At 47.0% G+C, this 25,474-nt stretch overlaps 1 protein-coding gene across 6 annotated transcripts in view; it reads right to left on the bottom strand.

Annotated features, from left to right (window-relative positions):
* Window positions 1–25,474, bottom strand: part of PGS1 (phosphatidylglycerophosphate synthase 1) — a 128,606-nt gene that overhangs the window by 57,084 nt on the left and 46,048 nt on the right. For all 6 annotated transcript variants that reach the window (XR_004540791.1, XM_033960183.1, XM_033960185.1 and 3 more), the window contains 3 exons: window positions 24,394–24,583; window positions 24,070–24,248; window positions 20,750–21,271 (listed from right to left, as the gene is read on the bottom strand). Coding sequence is in view for 5 of the 6 variants with exons in the window: in XM_033960183.1 (XP_033816074.1) it covers window positions 20,750–21,271; window positions 24,070–24,248; window positions 24,394–24,583 (891 nt within the window). In the remaining variant the exon portion in view is untranslated. The remainder of the gene's footprint in view (window positions 1–20,749; window positions 21,272–24,069; window positions 24,249–24,393; window positions 24,584–25,474) is intronic.

Below are 25,474 nucleotides of genomic sequence, written 5' to 3'. Positions count from 1 at the left end.
TTCCCTTATCCGAAGCCCAAGGGGAGCTCCCCCCTGGCCCCTCTTATGTTGATCTACCAGTTGACGTAAAGTCTCTCTCAGACTCCGTTCCTTTTGCAATTGAAGCCTCTTTTTATGAGCGGCCATAGAAATAAGCTCCCCCCGCAGTACGGCCTTCAAACTTTCCCATATTGTTATCGGAGAGTAGGAATCAACATTATTATGCTCCAAAAAGTCCTCAATAACCTGCTCCACCTTGCGGACCATCTGCAGATCTTTCAATAAACTATCATTCAATCTCCAGTAGTGATCCCCTACTCTCGAAGCACCCCATCGCACATCCATCCAAATGGGAGCATGATCTGACCAGCCAATGTCCCCAATGGAGGACCCCAGTAGTCTACCCCCCCATCCCTTATCCAGATATAGCATGTCAATTCTAGTATAGACCCCATGAACAGGGGAGTAGTATGTATAATCTTTATCCATGCAATGCTGAGATCTCCACCCATCTACAATATTGAGTACGTCAACCAAGTGTCTAAGGCGTTTCCTATCGGACTTAAGCCGGTCCCCTCCAACCCCCGTAGAGTCCCACCTGGGATTCATAACTAAATTAAAATCCCCTCCCACAATCACCGACCCCTTCTTAACCTGCAGTACCTTGGCCAATACCTCATCGAAAAAAGAACCCTGTTTAGAATTCGGGACATATAAATTCACCAGGGTGACTACCTCCCCATTTATCTGCCCCACCCAAATCACCCAGCGCCCCCTCTCATCCCTCCATTCCCGTTCAGGCACGATCTTAAGACGTTTAGCAAACAAAATGCCCACCCCTGCCTTTTTCCTTTCTTTCCTATTAGAGGCCCAGACCCTTCCCGGATATTCTCTATATTGTACCAGCTTCTCCCCAGGGCGCACAAAATGAGTTTCCTGAATGAAGCTGATATCAATACGCAGCCTTTTCAACTCCTTCAACAAGAGCTGGTGTTTACGTGGCATATTGAGGCCCTTAACGTTAAAACTGCCCAATCTCAAAGAATCAGGTCCCATAACCCAAGAATCCTATCCCACACACTGCACCCCTCTTCCCCTTCCCCCCACTCCAGATCCAAAAGCCCATGCTGTCACCTACCCATCCCCCTATCCCCACCCCCCACCAGCCCCACCCCCCTCCCAACCCTACCCATATCCACCTGCTCCTCAGCCCTCCCATGACTCCGGGTGACCCCCCCCCAGCTCATGAACCCCTCATCCATTCCCCCTCCCCTCCCCAGCCCCCCAACAAGCAATCATCCTCAGTCACACTCCCATAGGCACCCTCTCACACTCACCCCCATGAAGAAAACCCCTCACATCCAACCCCCCACACAGTCCCAGCCACACATCTGCCCAGTCAAGGCATTGAAAGTCCCAATTGTCCAAGTGCAGCCAAGCAGGATCCGCCATTGCTCACTCGCCACTGCTCACTCGCCAGTGCCATTGGAAGGTCCAGCTCCGCTTCTTCCACATGGTTCCTCCACCTCTCGACCACCAGCACCCGGCTTTCGGGACCTGGTCACACGCTCTCTCCAGCGAAATTTCTCTGACTGCTGGGTCCCTTGCCGGTCCGACATCAGAACCTCTCCAGTAATGAACCCCTCCTTCCGCAACAGTTTGCCAGCCTCCGCTACAGTGGTCACTTTCTTATGGACACCATTAATAGTGAGGAGGAGCCCAAAGGGGAACAGCCACCTATATCTGAGGTTGTTCTGCTTCAGGATCATCACGATCGGGCGAAACTCTCTCCTGCGTTGCAAAGTAATAGCAGAAAGGTCCTGAAACACCTCCACTTTATGGGTCTTCCACTCAAACGACCCCAGATCACGGGCCTTGCGCACCATCCGCTCCTTGTCGGCAAAATTGTGGAGACATGCAATAATGTCCCTTGGATAGTCATCTCGCTTGGGTCCCAGTGTGCGATGAGCCTGGTCCACTTTCAAGACCCCACTGGGTTCTCCGCCGTCGTCAGCCAGGGAGAAGAGAGAGTGATATATCTCCTGCACCACCTTCACCGCATCTGCATAATTCGCCGATTCAGGTACACCGCGGATGCGGACATTATTCCGGCGGGACCGGTTTTCCAAATCCTCCACCCGGTGGTAACAGTCCTGCCAGTCCTTTTGGGCTGCCTCAAATGCCCCACTCAAATTTTGTACCACCTCCTCCTGCTCCCCCATTCTCCTTTCAGTCTCCTCCACTCTCCCCATGAGGTCGGCTATGTCCCTCTTGATTTCCTTCACTGCGTCCCGGATTTTCCCTTTGACACCAGCAACTTCCTGCTTAATGTCGCAAACCCATTGCTGGAGGTCTGCTTTAGTCACAGCTGCGGAAGAGGAATCCATTCTCCGCAGTCTCGGAGATGACCCCCTCTCCGACTCTTCATCGGACCCGCTCTCCCCGGACTCACGCTGGGACGCGCACGAGGCTCCGCGCGACTGGCGCAGGCCGCTCTTTTCTGGCGCCTTCTCGTGCGGTCTCCCTTCGTCGGGTTTCTTTTTAGACGGCATATTACGAAGCCGCTCCGCTGCACTCGCACAGCTCACCGGGTGCCCAGCTCGCTACCGCGACTTGCCTGCTCCTGATCGGGGGAACGTTAGCTCGAGGATCAGAGCTCCGGCTCTAACCCGCCATTCAGGGTGATGACGTCACCGGAAGTCGATATTTTACTTTATTTAAGGGAACCGGGGAATATCATTCCATGTTTACTTACTCTATTAGAGAAGTTTGGAAAATTTTCTGGATATAAAATTAATTGGAGTAAATCTGAAGTTCTTCCAATTAATGTTCATTGTACCAAAGGATTATTTGACTCATATTCATTTATATGGAAAGATGAAGGATTAAAATACTTAGGTATTATTATTAAAAATACAATTGATGATACAGTGAAAGAAAATGAAAAACTTTTATTAAGAAAAATAACAGAAATGTGTGAGCAATGGAATCCTTTACATCTATCTTGGTGGGGAAGAATTCAAACAATTAAAATGATGATATTGCCTGTGGTTTGTTATCAAATGGTCATTTTATAAAAAGTTAAACAATATTCTTACAAAATTTGTTTGATTTGGAAAAAGACCCAGAATTGCTTTAGCATCACTACAAAAAATAATTGTGGAGGGAGGGGTAAATTTTCCAAATTTTTATAGGTACCATCAAGCCTATATTCTAAGACAGGGTATGTATTGGATCCTCCCAGATCTCATGGAAAATGTACCTGATTGGTTATATTTAGAATGGCGGCTCCTGTTCCCATTACATTTAGAACATGGAGTTAGTATAAAACTACCTAGGAAATACAAAGATAATAGAATTTTACTTGATACTTGGAAAACATTAAGATATATTAGTAACTTATCACATGATCCAATTTCTAAATCTTTGAATCAATCCATTTGGGTGAACTCCAAGATTAAAATTGGCGGATTTAAAATCGTCTGAAAGCAATGGATAATTGCAGGTATTAGAACTTTGAATGATGTTATTATAGATGGATCATTGCTTAGTTTTTCACAATTGCAACATAAGTTTGGCTTAAATAAAACACAATATTTTAAATGGTTGCAATTGCAGCAGGCTATTCAGGTAGGGTTCCCTGAATGGAAAGGTCTTAATACTCAATATAGTTTGCAGTTCCTCTGCTTTCAGGCGGATTTTTTGGGTCACCAAGCCGCAAAATGGTATAAAATATTATATGGATTTTTGAATTAAAAAAAGAAAACTGGTCTTAGGGATATTTGGAGTACTGAGATTGGACAGACAATTTCTGCCTCTCAGTGGCCACGGTTTTGGTCTTGGAGATTAAGGTCTACAAGGTCAGCATCTATGAGTCAAACTTGGTTATTTTTGTTACATAGAGTTTATTGGACACCTATACGTTTACAAAAGTTAGATAACACTCGATCCAATAGATGCTGGCACTGTAGATTAGAAGTGGGGACTTTAGATCATTTTATTTTTTTCTGTCCATGTATAAATGCCTTTTGGAAACTAATTTGGCCCCAAATCAATAAATTATTAGAAAATCATGTCGGACTGTCTTATGACACAATATTGTTTGGTACAGCAATGAGAACTCAGAGTCCAATTTCTGCTAATAATAACAAACTATTATTAATATTGACAGGGGTCGCCATGCAATAAATTACTCAAAATTGGAAAGATTATACTAAATTAAATTATACATTCTGGTGGAATTCAGTTTGCCACATATATAAGATGGAAAAGATGATAGCGTTGCAACAAGGAAAATCTCATAATTTTAATAAAATATGGGGACCATTGACTACTTACTCTAATGATCAGATATCTTAAGCACATGATTAGTCTATATTTGGGTTAGGGTGGGAAACAGATATAATATGGTCATGGAAATATTGATAATATGGGGGGATATTTATTTGTTATATTTATAAGAACATGTGTTTGTAATCACAAGTGATTTGTGAAAATTGTTGTATTATTTTTTAATTACACTTGTTGTAAGAATTAAAAAGGAATAAAGAATTTAAAAAAAAAACTGTTTGGCCAAACTGTCCATCCCATCTGGAGAAGGTATCCAGACAATAGTGTGAGGTGAAGGTATGAACCGAGGACCAAGTGGCAGCCCTACAAATCTCCTCAATCGGAGTCGATCTGAGGAAAGCTACAGAGGCTGCCATTGCTCTGACCTTATGGGCTGTGACTTTACTGTGAAGGGGTAATCCAGCCTGGGCATAGCAGAAAGAGATACAAGCCGCCATCCAGTTGGAGATGGTGCGCTTAGAGATAGGGCGTCCAAACTTGTTCGGATCAAAGGAAATGAAAAGTTGAGGAGCAGTTCTGTGAGGCTTGGTGCGTTCCAGGTAGAAAGCCAAAGCACGCTTACAGTCCAGAGTGTGAAGAGCCGATTCTCCAGGACGAGAATGCGGCTTCGGAAAAAACACAGGAAGAACAATGGATTGATTCAGATGAAATTCCGAGACCATCTTGGGGAGGAATTTGGGATGAGTGCGAAGGACCACCTTATCATGATGAAACACTGTAAAGGGCGGATCCGCAACCAATGCTTGAAGTTCACTCACTCGACGGGCAGAAGTGAGGCCAATGAGAAGCACCACTTTCCAAGTGAGAAATTTCAGAGGAGCCTTGTTAAGAGGTTCAAATGGAGGCTTCATAAGCTGAGAAAGAACAACATTGAGGTCCCAAACCCCTGGAGGCGGTTTGAGGGGAGGATTGATATGGAAAAGTCCTTTCATGAATCTGGAAACCACAGGATGTGCAGAAAGAGGTTTCCCCTGAAGAGGCTGGTGGAAAGTAGCAATTGCACTAAGATGGACTCTGATCGATGTAGACTTGAGACCAGAATGAGACAGGTGCAAAAGGTAGTCCAAAACTGAGGACAAGGAGGCATGTTGAGGTTCCTTGTGATGAGAAAAACACCAAGTAGAGAATCTAGTCCATTTCTGGGAATAGCATTGCCTAGTAGCTGGCTTCCTTGAAGCTTCCAAAACATCCGGCACAGCTGGAGAAAACTGAAGGGAAGTTACGCTGAGAGGAACCAAGATGTCAGGTGTAGCGACTGCAGGTTGGGATGAAGCAGAGATCCCTGATGCTGCGTAAGCAGAGATGGAAACACTGGCAGAAGGAAGGGCTCCCTGCAGCTGAGTTGCAGAAGGAGGGAGTACCAAGGTTGTCTGGGCCACCGAGGAGCAATCAGAATCATGGTGGCCCGGTCGGACTTGAGCTTGACCAGAGTCTTTTGAATGAGAGGAAACGCATACAGAAAGAGATTCCCCCAGTCCAGAAGAAAAGCATCTGTCTCGAGACGATGAGGAGTGTAGATCCTGGAGCAGAACTGAGGCAGTTTGAAGTTGTGGGGAGCTGCAAAGAGGTCTATCTGAGGCGTTCCCCACAGGGAGAAGATTTGATGAAGGGGCGTGGAATGGAGAGTCCATTTGTGAGGCTGTAGAAGACGACTCAAGTTGTCCGCCAAGGCATTGTCCGCCCCCTGAATGTAGACAGCTTTGAGGAAGGCGTTGTGGCGAATCGCCCAATCCCAAACTTTCAGAACTTCCTGACAGAGGGAGGCCGATCCTGTGCCTCCCTGCTTGTTGACATAATACATGGCGACCTGATTGTCCGTACGAATGAGGACCACCATGTCATGAAGTAGATGCTGAAAAGCAGTGAGAGCATTGAAAATCACCCTGAGTTCCAGGAGATTGATATGGCACAGACGATCCGCACTCGTCCAATAGCCCTGGGTGCGGAGACCGTCCAGATGAGCCCCCCAAGCATAGGTCGAGGAGTCGGTGGTGAGGACCTTCTGATGGGTAGGCATGTGAAACAGCAAACCTCTGAAAAGATTGGAAGAGAGCATCCACCAGCGAAGCGACTGCAGAAAAGCAGGAGTGACCTGAATGTGACGAGTCAGAGGGTCGGAGATCTGCAACCATTGAGAAGCCAGGGTCCACTGAGGAATCCACAGGTGAAGTCTGGCAAAAGGCGTCACGTGAACCGTAGAGGCCATATGGCCCAGGAGCACCATCATGTGTCTCGCCGAGATGGACGGACGAGAAGAGACCGAGTGACAAAGATGAAGAAGAGCCGCCAGGTGTTGAGGAGGAAGGAACGCCTTGAGTTGGATAGTATCCAGAACAGCTCTGATGAAGGGGAGAGTCTGTGAAGGTTGAAGATGGGATTTGGGAAAATTGATCTCGAAACCCAGACTCCGCAGAAACCAGATTGTCCTCTGAGTGGCCCGGACGGCCCCCTGACACGTGGAATCCTTGATGAGCCAGTCGTCGAGGTAGGGAAACACCTGCAACCATGGTTCCTGAGTGCTGCGGCAACCACAACCAGGCATTTGGTGAAGACTCTGGGAGATGAAGCTAGGCCGAAAGGGAGCACTCTGTACTGAAGATGAAGGTGTGCCACCCGAAATCCGAGGTATTGACAGGAGGCCGGATGGATGGGGATATGAGTGTAGGCCTCCTTGAGATCCAGGGAGCATAACCAGTCGTTCTCCTCGAGGAGGGGATAGAGGGAAGCCAGGGTCAACATGCGAAACTTCTCCCTGACCAGGAACTTGTTGAGCACCCTGAGGTCCAAAATAAGATGCAGGTCGCCCGTCTTCTTCGGGACAAGGAAGTACCGGGAGTAAAACCCCTTGTTCTGTTGGTCCACAGGGACCGGCTCGACGGCCCGAAGCCGGAGCAAAGCCTGAGCTTTCCGAAGAAGAAGGGTGGTCTGGGTTAAGATGGAAGGATACTCTCTTGGAGGATGTTCCGGAGGAACATGATGGAACTGAAGAGAGTATCCCTCTCTTACGATGGAAAGGACCCAGAGGTCGGTGGTAATAGTCGTCCATCGATGGTAAAAATGATGGAGACATACCTCCAATGGGCAAAAGCGGGGAGGGCAGAACGATGGAAGATATGCCCCCTACGAGACAGTCAAAAAGGCTGGGGAGCCTTAGGGACAGTAGAAGGCTGAGGTTTTTGCTGGGGTTTCTGCTGATGCTGCCTCTTAACTGGCGGCCGAATGGCGGGAGCCTGCTTCGGCGGGTAGCACCTTTGATAAATCATAGAAGGAAGAGAGATAGCAGGCTTGGGCTTCTGGCGGAGAATAGATTGAAAAGATTTCTCATGTTTGGACAGCTTCTCCGTCGCCGCCTCGATGGACTCATCGAAAAGGTCCGCTCCCGCACAAGGAACATTCGCCAGCCTGTCCTGGAGATTCAGGTCCATATCAATGGTGCGAAGCCACGCCAAGCGTCTCATGGCCACCGAACAAGCAGCCGCTCTGGCTGAGAGCTCAAAAGCGTCGTAAGATGATTGCATCATCTGCAGGCGGAGTTGGGACAATGATGCCAGCACCTCCGAGTACTCGAAGCGAGCCTGAGAGTCCAGATAGGGTAAAAACTTTTGAAGAATGGATAGAAAAAACTCAAAGTAGGTTGCAAAATGAAAGCTGTAATTCAGGACTCGAGAAGCTATCATCGAGTTCTGGTAGATGCGCCTGCCAAATCTGTCCATGGTTTTGCCCTCCCAGCCAGGAGGAGTGGAAGCATAGACCTGGGAGGGATGAGACCGCTTCAGAGAGGATTCGACCAAGAGAGACTGGTGCGAGAGCTGTGCCCCGTCGAAGCCCTTATGGTGCACCGTGCGGTATCGAGCATCCAACTTCCCCGGGACCGCCGGGATGGAGTATGGGGTCTCGAAGCATCTCATGAAAGTCTGGTCCAGAAGCTTGTGTAGAGGCAGGCGTAGAGACTCGGCAGGAGGTTGAGGAAGATGCATCGTCTCCAGATACTCCTTCGAGAACTTGGAACCCGAATCCAGGATGATATCCAGATCCACCGCCATCTGCCTCAGGAAGGACGAGAATGACAACTGGCCCGCCAGGGCCGGGCCTCGAGGCGGGCTCGAAAAAGATGAGGCGGCCTGGTCCGCCGATGCCGAGGACCGGCACGGAGAGAACGAACCCCCGCAGTCCTCGAGTTCCGGCATAGGAGGAGGGGGGCGAGTATTCAGGAGAAAACTCCCGGAAAGGTTGCTTTCGACGAGGCGAGACGTGTCTCGATGAATGCCTCGATTAGTGCCTCGATCGACGACCGGAGCTGTGTCGAGAAGCAGGCCTCGAGCGACGAGGCGAGCGACGCCCAGACGAGGCAGCCCCCTAGTAGATGGAACTGGAGGCTGTGGATCGAAGCATCAGCCCCCCGAGGCGCTCCCCAAGGTTCGAGGCCCGGCATTGCGGAGGAAGGGTCCGGGCCAGGCAAGCCATGCATCGAGGATATCGGTTCCAAAGGTGGAATGGGCAAAGACTCTGCTCCTTGCGAGACATGCCCCGAAGCCAGACCAAACACTCGCCGAGACTCTGCTCCCAGCAGCGAGAATGTGCGCCGAGGAGGCACCGGAGGCGGCTCGACCTCGCGGGAGGCTTCCGCGTGCCCAGGCTGGATCTGGGAGAGAAGCGTCGGCTCAATTTTGGTAAAGAGCTCGACAAATCGCTTCTCCATCAGGGCATGGAATGACGCCGGCAAAGAGGGATCCGCATCAGCAATGGGACCTCCCGCACGGACATTGGTCACTCGGCCGCCAGGGAGCTTGGATTTAGAGGCCTTGGGCACCTTAAGCACCACTGGAGGGATAGGAGGCTGCGCTACCGGACCTGAAGAGACATCGGAAGGCACCGCAGCATGCGTCTGAGTAGAAGCCGGCATGAACGAGGCAGGCTTGAGCAGACTCGAGGCCGATGATGTAGAATCGGAAGTCGAAGGCGTGGCACTCTGTGAAGAGGGCAGCACCGGGGACGTCTCCATGCCAAACAGCGACTCCCACAAAATACAGCGACGCTTAAACGCACGTGCTGTGAGCGTGGAGCAGGCCGGCACGATTTTGGAAGGTGTTGAGGCCTGAGACACTGAAGACAGCGTTGATGCGGGTCCGTCAACGAAATCGCGCGCTGGCACTTGACACACTTTTTAAAACCGGTAACAGGCCGGGACATAGGCCGAAAAAGCTCCGCCGCAAGGTCGAAGCCGCGGGGCCGCGGCCACGTGACCTACCTGGTCGAACGATCGAATTAAATTTTTAAAATTTTTTTTTTTTTTTTTTAAACAACAAAACGCAACGTGAGCCAACGAGAATGAGCACAAAAAAAACCCCAAACCTGCGGGCACAGAAGGCACAATAAAGGAACTTTGCGCAGAGAGTTTCAAAGGCAAACTTCTCAGCTCCGCGGAAGAGAAAGAACTGAGGAGACACGCCCGGTGCATCGGGCGGGAAGGCACTCGCGCATGCGCGGTGTGGGCAACTCGAAACTTCTAAAAGTTTCTACAAACAAGTATGCTTGTGAGATGTCCGCATCGGGGCTCCGTTGGATGACGTCACCCACTAGTGAGAATACCTGCCTGCTTGTCCTGGGATAATAAAGTGATGTACTGAAAGTAATGTTATGTATGTTGTCCGTCCTCTGAACCATTGTGAATGTTTTAGAAATAAACCCTCTGCTCACATATCCAGTTACACACGTCTACTAATCCAAATGCTAAACCGAGGCAAAGACGATTGAGGGGCTAGAAAGAGAGTATGTGAAGAATGAAGGGAGAGGAAAAGCAGAGGGTGGGAGTGGCCACACTTCCCATCACTAAGGAGGAAGCTGGTGAGCTATGCTTTACTGGCCACTTTCATAAATCTCCTTTCTGGTAACATGGGTGTCTCTGCAGACACACCTGCAAGCAAAACACTGGGCACCTCCAAATCAAAAACCTTTCACTTTATAAGACAGATCAGAGCAGCAGCAGCTCCTGATGAGAGAAAGAGAGTAAATACTGTATCCCCTCTCAGTAACCTGTAACAGACAAAGGGGCCGATGCAGAAAGCTAGCGCAGGGGAAAGTACGTGGTTAATTTTTTAATATTGTAAAGATGAAAACCGCTTTGGTGTGTAAAAGCAGTATATCAAGTCAGAATAAACTTGAAACTTAGCGAGCATTCTGCAGTGAAAAAGAGATCAATGTGAGAGTTAACTCACATGAGCACACAGGATAGAAAACAGAGGGTAGGGTTAACTAGTCATTTTTCTCAATGGAGGAGAGTAAACAGTGGAGTGCCGCAGGGGTCTATACTGGGACCGGTGCTATTTAACTTATTTCTAAATGATCTGGAAATTGGAACGAGTGAGGCGATTAAAATTGTAGATGATACTAAACTGTTCAGTTGTTAAAATGCATGCGGATTATGAAAAATTGCAGGAGGACTTTAGGAAATTGGAAGACTGGGCGTCCACTGGGAAAGATGAAATTTAATGTGGACAAATGCAAAGTGATGCACATTGGGAAGAATAACTTGAATCACAGTTACCGGATGCTAGGGTCCATCTTGGGGATTAGTGCCCAAGAAAAGGATCTGGGTGTCATCGTAAACAATATGATGAAACCTTCCGCCCAATGTGTGGTGATGGCTAAGAAAGCAAACTGGATGCTAGGAATTATTTAAAATGGGATGGTTAACAAGACTAAGAATGTTATAATGCCTCTGTATCGCTACATCGTATGACCTTACCTGGAGCATTGTGTTCAATTCTGGTCTCCTTATCTCAAGAAAGACATAGCGCCGCTAGAAAAAGGTTCAAAGAGCGACCAAGATGATAAAGGGGATGGAACTCCTCTCGTATGAGGAAAGACTAAAAAGGTTAGGGCTCTTCAGCTTGGAAAAGATACAGCTTAGAGGAGATAGGACTGAAGTCTACAAAATCCTGAGTGGAGTAGAACGGGTACAAGTGGATCGATTTTTTTACTCCGTCAAAAATTACAAAGACTAGGGGACACTCGAAGTTACAGGGAAGTACTTTCAATACCAATAGGAGGAAATATTTTTTCATTCAGAGATTAGTTAAGCTCTGGAATGCATTCCCACAGGTTGTGGTAAGAGCGGATATCGTAGCTGGTTTTAAGAAAGGTTTGGACAATTTCCTGGAGGAAAAGTCCATAGTCTGTTATTGAGAAGGACATGGGGAAAGTCACTACTTGCCCTGGATCAGCAGCATAGAAAATTGCTACTCCTTGAGTTTTGGCCAGGAACTAGGGACCTGGATTAGCCACCGTGAGAACGGGCTACTGAGCTTGATGGACCATTGGTCTGACCCAGTAAGGCTATTCTTATGTTCTTATATTAAAATGAAAGGTGATAAGGTCATGCACGTCAAATTCATCCCAGGTACGCAGCAATGGAGAAGGGTTGAGAAAATTTATGGAGATTAGTGCCAGGTTTTTTTTCTCTCTTTCTGCAACAGAACAGAAGAAACGGTGACGGGACAATCGTGCGCCAGACACCAGCGCGCCGACAATCGAGCTCGGCGCAAGAAAGAAGAGTGCCATAGGAAAACTTAGTTTTAAAGAGCTCCGATGGGGAGTGTGAGTGGGGACCCCCCCTTTACTGCATAGTGTTGTGCTGCCATTGGGGGGGGGGTGAAACCCCCCACATTATAGAGAAAACTGAACTTTTCCCGAAAAAAATCGGAACAAGTTCCGTTTTCTCTATAATGGAGAGTTCCACCCCCCAACAGCAGCGCGAACACTATACAGTAAAGTGGGGGGGGGGTTTCCCCACTCACACCACGCTTCAGAGCTCTTTAAAACTAAGTTTTCCCGCGATGCACTTCTTTCTTGCGCCAAATTGTCAGCGTGCAACTGAAGAAACAGCTGTGTGCAAAGAAAACAATGGCTTTACTGTGCATGGCCAAAGATAATGAAAGTACCAGCAGAAATATTAGCCGTAAAAGGAATTTGATAACATTCTGGTTCATGTGCAGATTGCGCACATTGGAAGCAAACAAACGTGAAGCTGCCTTTATCGCAGAACCCTTTTATGCATGTGTAACTTTCTGCACTGAGCCAAGATTAAAAGCTAATATCTGTGTAGCAAATGGATCATTCGATGTGATCACCCAAAACACTAGTAACCAGAAAGCACAGTTACTTACCGTAACAGGTGTTATCCAGGGACAGCAGGCAGATATTCTTGACTGATGGGTGACGGCACCGACGGAGCCCCGGTATGGACAATTTTAGAGTGATTGCACTCTAAGAACTTGGAAAGTTCTGGTAGGCCGCACCGCGCACGCGCGAGTGCCTTCCCGCCCGACAGAGGCGCGCGGTCCCCAGTTATGATAAGCCAGCTAAGAAGCCAACCCGGGGAGGTGGGAGGGACGCAAGAATATCTGCCTGCTGTCCCTGGATAACACCTGTTACGGTAAGTAACTGTGCTTTATCCCAGGACAAGCAGGCAGCATATTCTTGACTGATGGGTGACCTCCAAGCTAACAAAAAGAGGGATGGAGGGAAGGTTGGCCATTAGGAAAATAAATTTTGCAAAACAGACTGGCCGAAGTGTCCATCCCGACTGGAGAATGCATCCAGACAATAATGAGATGTAAAAGTATGAACTGAGGACCAAGTAGCAGCCTTGCAGATTTCCTCAATAGGAGTGGAACGGAGGAAAGCTACAGATGCTGCCATTGCTCGGACCTTATGGGCCGTGACAGAACCTTCCAGTGTCAGTCCGGTCTGAGCATAACAGAATGAAATGCACGCTGCCAGCCAATTAGACAATGTACGTTTAGAAACAGGACGTCCCAATTTGTTTGGATCAAAGGACAGAAAGAGTTGGGGATCTGATCTGTGGGGTTTCGTACGCTCTAGATAGTAAGCTAGAGCCCTCTTACAATCCAAAGTATGTAGAGCCTGTTCCCCAGAATGAGAATGAGGCTTCGGAAAGAAGACAGGCAGAACAATGGATTGGTTGAGATGGAATTCAGAGACAACCTTAGGGAGAAACTTTGGATGTGTACGCAGAACCACCTTGTCATGATGAAAGACTGTAAAAGGTGGATCTGCAACCAGTGCATGTAGCTCACTGACCCTCCTGGCAGAGGTAAGAGCAATAAGGAAAAGTACCTTCCAAGTGAGAAACTTAAAAGGAGTGGTAGCCAAAGGTTCAAATGGAGGCTTCATTAAGGCAGAAAGAACCACATTGAGATCCCAGATAACAGGAGGGGCTTTAAGAGGTGGTTTCACATTGAAAAGACCCCGCATGAACCTGGACACCAGGGGATGAGCTGAGAGAAGTTTTCCATGGACCGGCTCATGAAAAGCAGCAATGGCACTGAGGTGGACTCTGATGGAAGAAGACTTAAGGCCAGAGTCAGACAAAGAAAGCAAATAATCCAACAATGTCTCCACTGCCAGAGAAGTTGGATCAAGATGATGAAGAAGACACCAGGAAGAAAATCTTGTCCACTTCTGATGGTAACATTGCAGAGTGGCTGGTTTCCTGGAGGCATCTAGAATGGAACGAACAGGCTGAGATAAACGAGTATCATGAGAGGTCAGCCCGAGAGATACCAAGCTGTCAGGTGCAGAGACTGGAGGTTGGGATATAGAAGGGTCTCCTGATGCTGTGTAAGCAGAGAAGGAAACAGAGGAAGAAGAAAAGGTTCCCTGGAATTGAGTTGAAGTAGAAGGGAGAACCAATGTTGCCTGGGCCACCTCGGAGCAATCAGAATCATGGTGGCTCGTTCCCTCTTGAGCTTGAACAAGGTTCTCAACATGAGAGGCAGCGGAGGGAAAGCGTACAGGAACAGGTTGGACCAGTCGATGAGAAATGCATCCGCTGCCAGACGGTGAGGAGAGTAGAGTCTGGAGCAGAATAGGGGCAGCTGGTGATTGTGAGGAGCTGCATAGAGGTCTATCTGAGGAGTGCCCCATTGAGCGAAGATAGACTGTAGAGTGAAAGGATCGAGTGTCCACTCGTGAGGCTGGAGAATTCTGCTGAGCTTGTCCGCTAAGGAATTCTTTTCTCCCTGAATGTAGATAGCTTTCAGGAATAGATGGTGATTTATGGCCCAAGTCCAGATCTTCTGGGCTTCCTGGCACAAGCTGCGAGAGCCCGTCCCTCCCTGCTTGTTGATGTAGTACATCGCAACTTGATTGTCTGTGCACAGCAGGAGGACCTGAGGAAAGAGAAGATGTTGGAAGGCCTTGAGGGCATAAAACATCGCTCTGAGTTCCAGGAAATTGATTTGATGCTTCTTTTCCTGGGCTGTCCAAAGGCCTTGAGTTTGGAACTCGTTCAAATGAGCTCCCCATGCATAAGGAGAGGCGTCGGTGGTGATGACTAGTTGATGAGGAGGGAGATGGAACAGAAGACCTCTGGATAGATTTGAGGATACCAACCACCATTGTAGAGACTGACGAAGAGATGATGTCACAGATATGTGTTGTGAGCAAGGATCCGTCGCTTGGGACCACTGAGTAGCAAGGGTCCATTGAGGAGTGCGCAGGTGAAGACGTGCGAGGGGTGTGACATGGACTGTGGATGCCATGTGACCCAAGAGTATCATCATTTGCTTGGCCGAGATGGAATGTTGTGGAAGCACCTGCTGACATAGAGACTGAAGCGTCTGAAGACGGTTGGATGGCAGGAATGCTCTCATGAGGAGTGTGTCCAGTATCGCTCCAATGAATTGAAGTCTTTGAGTGGGAATGAGATGAGACTTGGGTAGATTGATCTCGAATCCCAATATTTGTAGAAACAAGATGGTTTGGTTGGTGGCCAAGAGTACTGCTTGAGCGGATGTGGCCTTGATTAACCAGTCGTCCAGGTAAGGGAATACCTGAAGGTGGTGAGAGCGTAGAAATGCAGCTACCACAATAAGACATTTGGTGAACACCCTTGGAGAGGAAGCGAGACCGAAGGGCAGCACCTTGTATTGGTAATGACAATGATTGATCATGAAGCGGGGGTACCGTCTGGAGGTTATATTGATCGGTATGTGAGTGTATGCCTCTTTGAGATCGAGGGAGCATAGCCAGTCGTCTTGATTGAGAAGAGGATAAAGAATGGCTAGAGAAAGCATCTTGAATTTTTCCTTTACTAGATGTTTGTTGAGATCGCGAAGATCTAGAATTGGTCTGAGATCTCCCGTTTTTTTGGGGACTAGAAAATAACGGGAGTAGAATCCCTGCCCCTTTTGATCTAGAGGAACTTCTTCTATAGCGTTCAGAAGGAGGAGGGATTGAACTTCTTGAATAAGGAGGGCAGATTGAGGACTGTTCAAAGCAGACTCTTTTGGCAGGTTTTGGGGCGGAAGAGTCTGAAAGTTGAGAGAGTAGCCGTGGCGGATGATGTTGAGGACCCATTGGTCCGAAGTGATAACTTCCCACCGGCTGAGGAACAGAGAAAGACGACCTCCTATAGGTTGAGGCAGGAGAGCAGATATAGGAGTACCGGCTATACTTTGGAGAATTAAGTCAAAAGGGCTGTGTCTTCTGCTGTGGAGGTGGCTTCACAGGTTACTGCTGTTGTTGTTGTCTGGGAGGCTGACGTTGTTGCTGCCGCTGACGCCTGGGTTGCTGAGCAGCTGCTGGTAATGGGCGAGCTGTGAAGCGGCGTTGATAGGCCGACTGTTGCCTAAAAGGCCTTGCTGGAGGAGGCTTTTTCTTATTTTTAAGCAGAGTATCCCAGCGTGTCTCATGAGCAGAGAGCTTTTGAGTGGTCGAGTCCATGGATTCCCCAAAGAGCTCATCCCCTAGGCACGGGGCGTTGGCTAACCGATCTTGATGGTTAACATCAAGTTCAGACACCTGAAGCCAAGCCAGGCGACGCATTGCCACAGACATTGCTGTCGCTCTGGATGTAAGTTCGAAGGTGTCGTAAATGGACCTAACCATGAACTTACGCAGTTGAAATAGAGACGACAAGCAATGGTGAAAGGATTGTTGCTTACGTTGAGGAAGGTACTTCTCAAATGAAGCCATGGTGGTAAGGAGATGTTTAAGGTAGAAAGAAAAATGAAAAGCATAATTACCAGCTCTATTTGCCAACATAGCATTTTGGTAGAGCCTCTTACCAAATTTATCCATGGCTTTACCCTCTCTGCCAGGAGGTACAGAAGCATATACACTGGCTCCTGAAGATTTTTTAAGGGTGGATTCGACAAGTAAAGATTCGTGTGGAAGTTGAGGTTTGTCGAACCCAGGAATGGGAATTACTTTGTATAAAGAGTCTAATTTACGTGGGGCCCCTGGAACCGTTAAGGGAGTCTCCAAATTCTTGTAGAAAGTCTCCCTCAAGATGTCGTGAAGAGGGAGCTTCAAAAATTCCTTTGGAGGTTGGTCAAAGTCAAGGGCATCCAAAAAAGCTTTAGACTTCTTGGACTCAGCCTCCAAAGGAATAGATAAAGAGTCACACATATCTTTCAGAAAACTCGAGAAAGATGAAGTGTCATGCCTAGAGGACGGGTCAGGTAGAGCAGAATCTTCCTCATCTGAGGAACATTCCCCTTCAGAGAGAAAGGGTTCCTCTGAATCTCCCCACAGATCAGGATCCCTGACGTGGGAAGTACGGTCCCGAGACTCTGGAGTAGATGGTTCTACATGTCGGGTTTTGCGCACCGACTTACCCGACCTCATCGATACCGAGCCAGGAGATGTAATCGGTGGCACCGGTGCCGAAGTCTGCACGGACTGATGTTGAGCTCTCGGCTCCGGTGCGAGGACTGGCATTGATACCGATGAGGTCGAGTGAAGCGGTACCGAAGGAGTGGATGCAGACAGCACAGGCTGTTCCACTATCGGTACCGGCTCAGTGCGGACCGGCACCGGAAGGTTCGGTGCCAGGATAGCTGGAAGGAGCTGTTGTAATTGCTCCTTGAGCTGCACCTGGAGAATGGCCGCAATACAGTCATCAAGGGATGGCACCGGTACCGCTTTTTTCTTCTGCGGTACCTGCGGTGCCGCTCGACGCCCCGGAGATGAGGAGCCCGATGTCGAGGGACTCACCTCAATAGGGGCGGAGCGCTTCCGCTGGCGCCTCACAGTCGGCAGGATTGGGCTCACTGCACTCGAGACCGGAGGACGCTCCAGCGGGGAAGGCTTCTTAGCCGGCTTACCTGAATGCTGGGACGCCGGTGCGGTGTCGCGCGGCGTCGAAGAAGAGGGTGCCGACTGAACTGGTGCCGAAGCCGGAGTCGATGGAACGGGGTCGGACATCTCGGCACCGAACAGTAATCGCTGTTGTATTTGGCGATTTTTGAGGGTTCGTTTTTTAAGTGTGGCACAGCGGGTGCAGGTGGAGGCCTGATGCTCAGGACCCAAACACTGTAAGCACCAGTTGTGTGGGTCCGTGAGAGATATAGGCCGAGCACACCGCTGGCACTTTTTAAACCCTGGCTGAGGGGGCATGAACGTAAAAACAGCTTCAGCCAAATCGAAGGCCGAGGCCTCGATGGTGGCAGAAGGCCCCGCCGGGGAAAAACCAAATTTGACGAAAAAAAGAAAAGATTTTTTTTTTTTTTTTCCAAAAATTAAAGAAAAGGAAAAAGGCAATAAAGCCAAAAAGGTTTACGCGAGCGGGAAGGCAAGTCACAAAAAATTTTCAACAGCCGTTGAAAACGCGTCTTCTTAGCTCCGCGGAAACTAAGAAACTGGGGACCGCGCACCTCTGTCGGGCGGGAAGGCACTCGCGCATGCACGGTGCGGCCTACCAGAACTTTCCAAGTTCTTAGAGTGCAATCACTCTAAAATTGTCCGTACCGGGGCTCCGTCGGTGCCGTCACCCATCAGTCAAGAATATGCTGCCTGCTTGTCCTGGGATAAGTGGATAACTACAGGAGGCAGCTGCTACTCATGGCAAATCAGATCGTGAGCATCTGTTAGGAAACACACAAATTATAGTCGCATGTCTTCTGTTATTCGTTTTAGCTTATAAAATGCAGTACAGAAACTGTTGGAATAGAAATTTACTTCTTCCAATTCTATTTGAATACTATGTACAATTTTTTGATCAGCTTGGCAGTCGTTGAACCACCTTTCTCTGGCCGAAAATAAAACAGATTAATTCAAAGGCGGACTAAAGTGTTTCCTTTCAAAGACACTTTTGAGTAACAACCTCTTCCTTGTAACTCTTTACTTTTTCTACACTCTCCACTTCCAGCCTCTTTTTTCAAAGAGGACCTTCTCTTTACCAAAGAGGACTTTCTCCTTCACCCTCCTCCCGTTTATCCCTTTTTTATGTTTGCTTTTCCTGTAATTATTGCATTTCACCAAAACTTACCTATTGTTTTTGCTTTAAGACCTTAATTTGTCTTGTCGATATGTCCTTGTAAGTCTCCCCCTTGTTTTTAACATTGTAAAACGCTTAGAAAGCAAAGTTACTTACCGTAACAGATATTATTCAGGGACAGCAGGCAGATATTCTCACATATGGGTGACGTCAACCATGGAGCCCCGATGCGGACAGCTTCACAAGCAGACTAGCTTGTAAAACGTTTTGAAAGTTCACGACTGCCGCACCGCTCATGCACTAGTGTCTTCCTGCCCGACGTACGGCGTGCATCTCCTCAGTGTCTCCTTAGTTCAGATAGCTAGCTAAGAAGCCAACCAGTGTTCAAAAATAAAAACATGAGCTGCGGCGATGAGAAGGCACAAAAAGGACTCTCGCACAGAACCTTGAAACTAGGGCTTCTCAGCTCCAAGGAAAACTTAGAACTGAGGAGATGTGTGCCCTATGTTGGATGGGAAGGCACTTGCGAACTTTCTAAAAGTTCTTCAAGCAAGTCTGCTTGTGAAGCTGTCCGCATCGGGGCTCCGTGGTTGACGTCACCCATATGTGAGAATATCTGCCTGCTTGTCCTGGGATAATTCATGATATGTAATTTTTATTTTTTATTTTTTAATAAGGTAATTTTGTATCCACTCCTATTACTTTGTATTTATGTTCATCGCTTTGAAAATATGACAAAGCGATTAATCAAAAATTTAATAAACTTGAAACTTGATAGGTGTTTCAACAAATTTTAATGAAACTTGTTAGAGGCTCTTTCAGGGAAGCCACAATTATAGCATTACCTAAACCTGGGAAAAATCCACAGATAATTCAAAACTATAGGCCACTATCACTTCTTAATGTTGACGCAAAACTATATGCCAAGATCATTGCATCAAGATTACAAACACTTTTACCACAAATTATCGCTCCAGCTTAGAGTGGTTTTATACACGGTATACTCGCATCATAATACTAGAACCTCTGCAAGCATCTAATACTTCTGGCTGTGGGGATAGATGCAGAAAAGGCATTCGAAAGAGTTGAATGGCCTCTTATATTCAAAGCACTTCAATGGTTTGACATTTCCAACAAAATGATAAATATGATACAAGTTTTATACAAACAGCCCACTACCAGAATCCCAACAATTTCACCCCTCTAGAGGAACTAGAACTCTCTCCCCTATTGTTCAATATAGCATCAGAGCCCTGAATACTTGTGCTGCCCGATTTCCAATTCAAATCGGTTCATTGTTAAGAAAAACCAGACTCACCAATTCGGCCCCGAGACCCATTCAGGCTTTCCCTCTGCCGCCACCCGCCGGAGTCATTCCCATCTAATGTAACTTCCTATTTTGCAAAACCAAAGTTACATCGGAAAAAACGAAAGGACTTCGTGCAGATTGGCACTGGTGGCAGCAAAGGAGATATTTGTATTTTTGGCTGGCTCTCTCCTCCCCGCAATTCCACATCCACAGTGTCCTGTAAGTATATGAATCGGGCAGTGGGGCTGGTGAAACTGAGAATTGGGCCTGGGGAAGCTGTGAACCTATGTTTCTAACTAATTATACAGCTATGTTATAGTTTGGATGTTTCAATTTTTGACATGATATTGACTTGGTTAAATAAAATGTTTAAACTTAAAAAGCTGTGTCATTGAAAGTGAATCGAATTGAAATATTTTTCTCTAAATCGGGCAGCACTACTGATTACCATGTAGCTGTCCTCTGGCATTAAGATCTACGGATCTGTCAAGAGTATCCAGCCTCTGTTCACCTGACTAAGATCAATATTACTTGCCATTCTGTTCCCATTAGAAATTCAGGCAGAATCTTCTTGAGAGTTGTAGAAGCACTACATAAAGTTCATTAACTCAAGCAGGCCTTTTCTGGAGAATTTTAATCATAATTGGGCGGCTGGACAGGTATCAGTGCATATGAGATAGAAACAGAGAAACATGATGGCAGATAAAGACCAAATGGCCCATCTAATCTGCCCATCCGCAGTAACCATTATTATTATTGCTGGTCCTTGCCGTCCTTCTTCTCTCTTTCCTACTCATCAACAGACACACTTCTCCCTCCTGCTCCCGTTATCACTAAGCCTGTGGAGGACAGAGAGGAGTACTTACCTTTCGCATGAAATGTCCAGTTGCTCCTATAGTACTCTTGCAAGCAAATGCGCTTTTGCTGTCCTTTCCAGTAGACTTCATTGTGGAACTGGTGTGCAATGTGAACATATGCAGCCGGGATTGCACCTGCCACCCCTTTAGCACCAAAGAAGCCATTCACCTCTGGAGAAGCAAGCAGGATCTGATAGCTGGCTCTGGTTCCTAGAAGCAAAGCCCTGTAAGTTTGGGTGAGGTTAAAGTAGCCTGTGGAGAGGTGCAACGTGCTCCCTCGCTCAGCCTCAGTCAGAAGGGTCTCAGTCACAAGCTCATCTATTTCAATTCCAAAGGGCTTCATTTGCAGAAGTGGATAAATCCAGGTGTCTATCGTTGCTCTCTCATTCTCATGACGGAACAGCTTGGGATTTGCTTCAAGGTCCTTGGTGTGGAAGACCAGAGTATGCTGTTGGGACTGCCGTGCTTTGAATGAGTTTACAACATCCATTATTCTTTTCTTTGCAGCCCTGCAGTATTTCTCCTTATCTCCTGCAAAATACAAAATGTCAGCATCTGTCAGATAGACAAGACGTATTGGTAATGGTAGTATTAATATTAAAATATCCTTACCCAACACAGTTAAGCATAATAATCAGAACATCTTTAGAGAAGGAAAAGATTTCAGGGTTGCATAAGTCAACTCTCCGTATGAAAAAACTGCAATATTAGAACATTTAGGGAGGTTTTTCTGAGGATATATGCCAATGGAGAGTTGACTTATGCAACCTTGAGTTGTCACTTGTCTTTTCTTTCCTGACTACTACGATCTTCCCAGCAAAGTCTCCTTTCAATTCCATCACTTTGCTATATATTTTACGACACAACCCGAAAGACAATTTTTTCTGTTGCAGCCCTGACATTATGAAACATGCTTCCAAGCCATATCAGGAATGAAACATCCAGACCACTATATAAGACTTTCTGCTTAAGGATGCCTTTCCTTCCTAAGGTAGTGCAGTACATTCCCTTTACCCCCCCCCTCCCAATGTGTATGGCCATTCTTTTCCTTCTTTTTTTTTATATTGTATTTTACCCCTCCCTCCTTTTGTCTCTAGTCAAAATGCTCTCACAATTATATTTTTTCAGTCTGATGTTTTGCTTTTATTTTTTATCCTTCTATTTTTAACTCTGTATTTTAACCTATCGTAATGATAGGCAGGATATCAAATAAATAATAAACTTGAAACTATTTGACTTTTCCTCCAAAGTGTCTCTAAATTCTTTTAAATTCAAGTAGCCCAACTGCTGTCAAGTTCTACAGCTCGATTGTGTACTGGGATTTTAAAAAATCTGATTTGCTTTAAAAAATGCTATTTCACAAAGAATCCCCAGACTTATCGTATTTTTCGCTCCATTAGACACACCTGACCATAAGACGCAAGAAAAAAAAAAATTTTTGAACCAAATTCTTCCTGCCAGGCTCTGCACCCAACTCCACACTCCTTGCCAGGCTCTGCACCCTGTTCCCCCTCCCTGCCAGGCTCTGTACCCTGTTCCCCCGCTGGTCGTCTAGTGGTAGGCCGGGACAGGGCAGGCATGCCTCTTCCCCCCAGGCAGCAGCAGGCCTCGGCCTCTTACTCCCCCCTCCCTACTCCCCAGGCAGGCAGAAAGCAGGCCCAGGCCTCTCCCTCCTCCCTATTTTTAATTTGGATCAGCAAGGCAGACCCTGGCCCTCTTCCTCCCCCCACCCACTGTACCTTTTATTTTACTTCTGGGCCTTCCCTTGCTGAGAGCGGCACACAAGGCTGGCTGCCTGTTCCCCGCTGCTTCCCCCGAGAATGGCTGACTCGGCTGCCTCCTCTTCTGTTCTCTTGCACATAGCGGCGCACCAGGCTGCCTGCCTAGTCTTGCGCTGCTTCCCAAGAGAACTCAGTTCTCACAGGGAGTGGCACGGGACCAGGCAGGCAGCCTGGTGCGCTGCTATGATGCAAGAGTACAGAAGAGGAGGCAGCCAGCCAGCCTTGTGCGCCGCTCTCAGCATGGAAGGGCGCCAAGTCCAGCGAGAGAGGGCAGCAGCATTTAAATAAGGTAACGGTGGGGGGGGGGGCGCTTTGGATATTCGCTCCATAAGATGCACCCTTATTTCCACCCACTTTTTTTGGGGAAAAAAAGTGCGTCTGATGGAGCGAAAAATACGGTAAGTACTATATGAAAGGGTAAAACCAACCAATTTTCTGTTAAGCCATTATACCTCTATCAGCTGAGCAGCCATTATTCGAAAAACTGGTATTGTTCACCCTCAAGAAGAGAAGGCTGCGAGGGGATATGATAGAAACTTTTAAAATACTAAAAGATTTCGACAAAATAGAGCAAGAAACTTCGTTATTCACATTGTCAAAAGTGACTTGAACAAGAGGTCATTGACTGAAACTGAGGGGCGGCAGACTCAGGACTAATGTCAGGAAATTCTGCTTCACACAGCGAGTGGTGGACGCTTGGAATGCTCTCCCGGAGGAGGTTGTGACAGAGACCACCATTCTGGGATTCAAGGGCAAGTTGGATGCACACCTTCTTGCAAATCACATTGAGGGATACGGGTGAACAAGGTCCTCAAATAGGGAACACCTAGCTTAGCCTCCGTGTGTGCGGGTCGCCGGACTAGATGGACCTAAAGTCTGATCCGGTGAAGGCATTTCTTATGTTCTTAATGTGTGCATTAAGATTTACATCAGAAACTCTCTTACAAATTTTGGACATCAACGTGCGAGTGAGGCGGGAGAGAGTGGGCATCTCTCCTGCCCATCTTCAATTTGTTTTGTTTTTTTTATATGCGGATGTAGTCTAAGCATGTGCTGATCACTACCACTAGTGACTCCTGTCAAGTAAATTTAGCGAGCCTACGCTCCGTGAACCTGATTTGCATGTGCTGTTTCTGGAGAATGACTCGCCTTTTTTAAATCATTACAAGAACAGCTTCAACAGCAGCCCATTGGTTTTTACCATAAAGTTTTAAGAATGTTCCCCTTCGTCGTTCTCTTTTTATTTTCTTTTTTTTGCAGAGCCAAAATCAATGCATGCAAACAAGGTCTCACCCAACCAGAGTTGCACAAGTACTCACCTACCATCTGCTAAAGAGATAGTAATGCTATGAAAATGATACTGTAAGTGGTAGGTGTAGTAGAGATAAGGGAAAGAAAAGGATACAAATCCATTGCTTTTTGACTTTGCCCTACTCCTATTGTTATCATATGGCTGCTTGAGATTCACATCTTGATCCAGCAGGGTCAGAAGGCTACACCCAATCCCACTGTGCTGATAGCAGCAGAGAAAAAGGAAGTCCCTCTCACCCTGGTAAGGATGCAGCATTCCCTCTTTCACAAGCACTGTGTCATCTGGTTGCAGCTGCAGCGAGACATCCCCAACAGCCTCCACCAGCTCTGTGAAGAAATCAGCCACTTCTGGGCATCCTAGCAGCAAAATATAGCGGTCCTGACGATTCGTGAAGTATGAATCACTTAAGTTTGCTCTAAAATAAAAGGGGGACAAATCAGCTAAAGCATTCAGCGACAAAACGTGACTAAGTTTACACATATACAGTACAGCTACTCACACCACTTACAATTTTTCATTAACCCAGCGGCACAATCCTACCAAAGACGACAAGGACTCACCCACTGAGGAGAACATTCTCATCAAACACGTAAACTTTAATGTGCTGAAGACCAATGGTCTCATTAAATCGCTCTGGAAGCAGGTGCCGCAGGAGGCCGCGCAGATTTGGAGTGTGGAAGAGAGAAACCTGGACCTGCTCTGGAAATTTCTGGAGGAGCGGCAGGAGCATAGCTCGTGAGTTCTTCTTGCCTAGTTGGGGGAACAGCGATAGCACATTATAACTTGCCTTATCATTAAGATGGAGTAAGATTTTAAATGGCTGATTTCAAAGTCGTCAGATTTACAAAGGTCCATATGGAACAAGTGCCTTGACAATGAGCAGCTAAATCTTATGTCATAAAACAGTTATGGCCCACAAATAACACATTTTAAAAAGTCAGCGCAGTCAAATACATGAAATTTAACAAATGCCATAGTAATAATAGATTAATGAAAGAGCAAAGATGATCAGGAGCCATTAAAGAAGATCATCTTTTGTAAGGAGAAGGTCCACACGGGGGCACATGCCCTGGTCATAGCTGATGGACCAAGCTTTCATATTTTCTCTTCTCTGTTCCATAACAGATTCCTTTTCAATTCCCTTAGCTGATGCTTTAGCTAAGCACTTTACCTCGAAAGTTGAATCCCTAAAATTCACTCTTTTAATTGTTTTATTTAAACTACATAATAATTGCATAGGTTAGAACAAACATAAACAAAGTTCAGTACACTGCTTACAATAATACCAGAACCCAACACAGAAAGAAAACAATCCCTCCTTCCCCCTCTTATAAATTCTACAGAACCACCAGATCCAGACAAAACATGGAGACTACACAGCGAAAGAACCTTCCAAACGTTGGCAAAGAAGAGTACGAATGCCACTCTAATATCGTGAGTTTGCACATTCAATATCTAGAGTCGGTGGCATTTCTGGGTCCTTCCAGTACCAGATGACTTACAGCTTTCACACTTACAGCCAACTTCTGACGCTTAGCTGGAAGGTCATGTGGGACAATATTGAGCAAGCCAAGGTCTTAGGCGCTGGAGCACAAACCCAGTGTCCCAAAATCTTGGGGCCTTAGGACAAGCCGAGTGCCT

This window comes from Geotrypetes seraphini, chromosome 10 (assembly GCF_902459505.1).
Source record: "Geotrypetes seraphini chromosome 10, aGeoSer1.1, whole genome shotgun sequence".
In the NCBI taxonomy this organism is placed as follows: domain Eukaryota; kingdom Metazoa; phylum Chordata; class Amphibia; order Gymnophiona; family Dermophiidae; genus Geotrypetes; species Geotrypetes seraphini.
This window is presented reverse-complemented; position numbering and strand designations above follow the sequence as displayed.